Below are 4,662 nucleotides of genomic sequence, written 5' to 3'. Positions count from 1 at the left end.
ACTCCCCCCTCGCCCTTCCGCTGGTGGCCGGGGGGGGGGTCTGGCACCCCAGAGGCTTTGGATTCAAATCACCATTTGGCTATAATGCTCACTGCATGACCTTGGGCCAGTCACTACCTTTCAAACTAGCTGACCTCACAGGGTGGCTGTGGGGACAGAGCCTGCATGACCTTGGGCCAGTCGCTACCTTTCAAACTAGCTGACCTCAAACTAGCTGTGGGGACAGAGGAAAAGAAATCCATGTATGTCACCTTGAGCTCCTTGGAAGACAGGTGAGGTAAGAAAAGTGAGAGATATTAGAGATCTTTTACTGATATGGGTTGAATGAAAACACAATGATCCCTTTCTCTTGGTTCTCTGCTCCCCATTCTCCCTTCCTTGAAATATGCCCACTTTCTTCTCAGCAGCAGCAATCAGGCCATCTTGGCCTTGTGGAGGTTTCTTTCTCCCAGAATTCCTCTTTCCTGAACAACTGCTTTCCTCCGCTACCTGCCTCTCCTGTTCCCTCCCCTCCCCTCCTCAGCCCTTTGCTTTAGGAAGGTCCTGGTAGATCTGTGAATTTTTGGTCCAGGTCAAACCTGGCTTCACTTCTTTATACTATTATCATCTTCAGCAGGTCCTTTAAAAATAACAAACTTTCCAGAGACAGGACCCACTGGGCACGGGGCCCACTGTGGTGGTATAGGGTTGCCTGGTAGTACCTGGCAACTGGTGCGAGGTTTTTTTTGGGGGGGGGCAGCATCCCAAAAGAAAAACCAGGCCTCACCTAATTACTGGACGTTCTGGCCATAGAGATCCTGATAAATTCATAGAGCTTCTCAGAGGTGACAAGGGTAGCTCTAGCAATTGCCAGAAACTCTGTGGTCAGTTTTTTTACCCTGTCTTCCTCCCCAATGGGGACCCAAAGCAGCTCACTTCATTCTCCTCTCCTCCATTTTAACCTCACAATAACCCTATGATTGGGTTAGGAGGAGACAGTGTGACTTGGCCTGAGGTCATCCAATGAGCTTTCAAGGCATAAGTGGGGATTAGAACCTGGGTCTCCCAGATACTAGTCTGAAACTCTTAACCACTACAACAGCACACTAGCTCTCTTGATACTATATGCACATTTTCTGCCCCTAAGCAATTCTCCCACATCCAGGGCTATTTTTGGGCAGGAACGGAGTTCTGGCTGGCTTCCAAGTTGGCCACACCCAGCAAGAATGCATTAGCATAATAGGCCACACCCAACAGCAGAAACTCATTAGGATTGGTTACATTAGGGGTGTGTGGCCTAACATGCAAAGGAGTTCCTGCTACCCAAAAAGCCCTGGTTTTTTACAACAAACAAGGTAAACAGAATAACAAGCAAAAGGTGGGTATGGCTGGATGATCACACTTCTGGTAACATGGGGGTGCGGCCTAATATGCCAATGAGCTATGCTGTCAGGGGTGTGGCCTAATATGCTAATGAGTTTCTGTTGGGTGTGGCCTATTATGCTAATGAGCTCCTGCTGGGCTTTTTCTACAAAAAGAGCCCTGCCCACGTCTAATCAAGCATTCTGCATTGTACCTTTGCATCCTGACTCCTTTCTCTGAAGGATCCCTTCCACTCTTGGACAGGGAATCAGGAATCTGCCTACTTGTATCTGACGAAGCGAACTTTGACTCTCGAAAGCTGAATTCTAGTAAAAACTTGGAACATATTATAAACTCATTATACACAACCAAGATTCAATTATTTCAGACACATTTGGATAAATCTGGTCCAATTAACAGCATCAGGCATGCATCTCACCAAACCAATACCAAATAAGAAGTTCATCATACATTCCAAGTTCTTAATTCTCTCGTCTTGCTGGTTCTTGTGATGCTTTTTGTGGTGTGAGTGGAATATGACTGCGCTAATTAGGGTTATAAGCCGCTGATGAAGTCTGTGCCAAAATGTGTTTGGCATTGTATTTTATCTCACCCCTTGTGGACATTTGTTTCCTGTTTTTGGCTTCCTAGCATATTAAAATACTGGCGTTATCTTTTGGTTCATTTGAATATTGTATTGTTTCTTACAGGGTTTGTGTGCTCAGCCTCTTTGGTTTACCCTATCTTCTTTGGGTTTTTTTTTCTTTTTTATGGAAATAAGAGTTGTAAAAATGTTTATTATTAAAAACTCTGCAACATGCTTTCACCTGCATAGTGGGCCTAGCCTAAAGACATTGCCTTCTAGAGGAGGTACTTCCTATAGGGGAGGCTGGGTGAGTGGGAAAAGAGGGGGTGAACTCCAAGAGGGGGAAGCAGCCAGAAGAAGAGGGGGCTTTCCCCCCCCCTCTGGATGATGTGGATATTTTCTAAAGCAGAAGTTCCTGGGGAAAACAGAACATGGGGGGAAAGCCCATGAAGACAGAAAATGGCAGTTAGCAGAGGAGTGACCATCTTTGGAGTGAGCCCTCAATACTGTGAAGAAAAGAAGCTACTTTTCCTCACAGTATTGAGGGCTCACTCCAGAAGACTGTCACCAAGAAGCCACTTGGTGACTGTGAGAAAAGTGGCTTCTCAGTGACTCTGAGGAAAAATAGCTAGAAGACGTTCTTCTCTTTCTGTCCTAAGTTTGGGACTGCCATGGTAACTTTTATTCATACTGTTAAAACCTCCCTTTCTGTCCTTGTTTTCCCCGTCACTTTTCAATACATGTTATTTGTTTAAGTGTGTTCAGCTTTCGAATAGGGAATATACAACCTTCTGACCACTAATCTGGCCCTTTTAAGGAAAAAAGGGTTACATAATGTTGCCAGGCCAACCTTGGCAACTGGCAGGAGGATTTGGGGCAGGGACATGGGGGGCACGCAATGACAGCTGTGTCCCTACGTCACTTCTGGAGAAAACCCGGAAGTGGTGTAGGGTAGGTCTAGGACTTGCTGGGAATGCTATAGTTCTATCATAGACTTCCGGGCAACTTCTAGAGTTACCCTATGTCACTTCTGGTTGTTTTCCCCCAGAAGTGACAGAGTGATGGAGCCAATATTGCCTTTAAAAAAAAAATTCTCCCCCCACTTCGGAGACAGTAGGCAACAAAGGCTGCCAGTGGGAAGCCTCCTGCCATAGCAAGAGGCATGGCAGCCATATGTGGAAACAAGACACATCCCATACCATGTCTGAGATACCAAGGAAGTCCCATGTTATACAGGAGACGGCTGGCAACCTTGACTGCCCTTTTGCAGCAGCAACACAAACTTCCATTGCACAAATCAGCCAGTGCTACTTTAGCAAGAAGTATCCACATCTTTACTTTTGTGAAGAAACCAACCTTGGTGGTATTTCCTTTTACAGCTGCCCTCACGAGGCGCCCCCAGGCATCTTGTGACCAGATTCGCATGGTGATGGTTGAACCACTGACAATATAATTCTCCTTAAATGTAGAATGGTCAGAGAGATCCGCTGTGTGTGGGGGGGGGGAGGGATTAAGAATGGAGGTGACAGGAAGAGTGTTAAGTCGCTCGCTTAACAAAGCAGTCGGAGAGTGATTCAGCAAGAACACAACTTTATTCTTCAACTCGAACAAAACTCCAACACAGATCAACATCTGATAGCCAGAACAGCCTTTACATTGCAGCTGTCCTGCTTTTAAACATTCCCGGCTAATGTAGCCACACCCACTGTACAAATATCAACCTATGAGGTTGCCGATATAAGGTCCAATCACATTAGTTCCCGCTCAGGGAGCTTGCTTGAAGTGATTGGCTTGTTACTTCCTGGGCTAGCAATACTATTGGATGGATTTGGATCCTAGCCCAGGACGAAGCTTAACATTACAGTTCAGTTAGATGTTTCACAACATGTCATGCATTCAAGGCAGCTCTGAATACACTACAAAGAGAATGGTGGTAGGTGACATGTAAATAAGAGGTTTCTACAAAGACTGTAGTTGTAGCAAACTGTCTTTGTTTGTGAGGCCACAAATGTATTCGACCTTGTGTCAGAAGCAATTGCATATACTGGAGATACTAATAGTACCCAGATGTACCTTCCAGTTTAAGTCCTAAGGAATACAAGTAAAATCACCGTATCAGGGCCAATGTGACATCAGCCTTTGGAGGGTTTTGCTTGGTTGGTTTAGTTTTTCTTCCGCTCTCTTTGTGGGTGCAGATCTCCAGACCTCACCTGGAGGTTGGCAGTCCTTCCTAGATCCCAGCCTGCCACTCTAACCGCTATACCACGTTGGCTCTTACTGATGTTGCAACACTGAATCCTGGAAGTAAACCTTTGATGAATGGCGCAGTGTGGTAGATTGGCTAGAGTACTGAGCTAGATCAGGGAGCTCTAGGTTCAGATTCCGAGTTCAGCTTTAACACTTACTAGGTACCATCAAAGCTTGCTAGCTGCTGTAGGTTAGGTTAAAACTCCTCACAAGCTGTTGTGGGAATAAATATGGGGCCACCTGAGCCATCCAGAACTCTGCAAAGGAATAGCGGCAATCCAAACTCTGTTTTGCAGACAGCACTTGACACTTGTCAATTTGAGAAGACCACACCTTCCCTTAAATTAGGGGACCTAATGTTGAGCCTTGGCGCCCGCCGACACCTTTTCTGGAAGTGTTTTCAGTAAGTGGGTGGGGGCCAGATAGGACTTTTGCCCAGCAAGGCTTCTGATTGGCTGCACAGATTTTTTTTTTAAATGTTGCTTTGG

The 4,662-nt window shown here is 45.8% G+C and overlaps 1 protein-coding gene across 1 annotated transcript in view; it reads right to left on the bottom strand.

The window, feature by feature from the left end:
• ANKRD60 (ankyrin repeat domain 60) overlaps nucleotides 1–4,662 on the bottom strand; it is a 38,399-nt gene that overhangs the window by 33,338 nt on the left and 399 nt on the right. Inside the window, exon 2 of the mRNA XM_015423354.1 lies at nucleotides 3,284–3,414. Within this exon, the coding sequence (XP_015278840.1) occupies nucleotides 3,284–3,414 (131 nt within the window). The remainder of the gene's footprint in view (nucleotides 1–3,283; nucleotides 3,415–4,662) is intronic.

The sequence above is a fragment of the Gekko japonicus genome, unplaced genomic scaffold, assembly GCF_001447785.1.
Source record: "Gekko japonicus isolate JY-2015 unplaced genomic scaffold, Gekko_japonicus_V1.1 scaffold1580, whole genome shotgun sequence".
Taxonomy (NCBI): domain Eukaryota; kingdom Metazoa; phylum Chordata; class Lepidosauria; order Squamata; family Gekkonidae; genus Gekko; species Gekko japonicus.
Note: the sequence above shows the minus strand (reverse complement) of the source record. Positions and strands in the feature narration are given on the sequence as shown.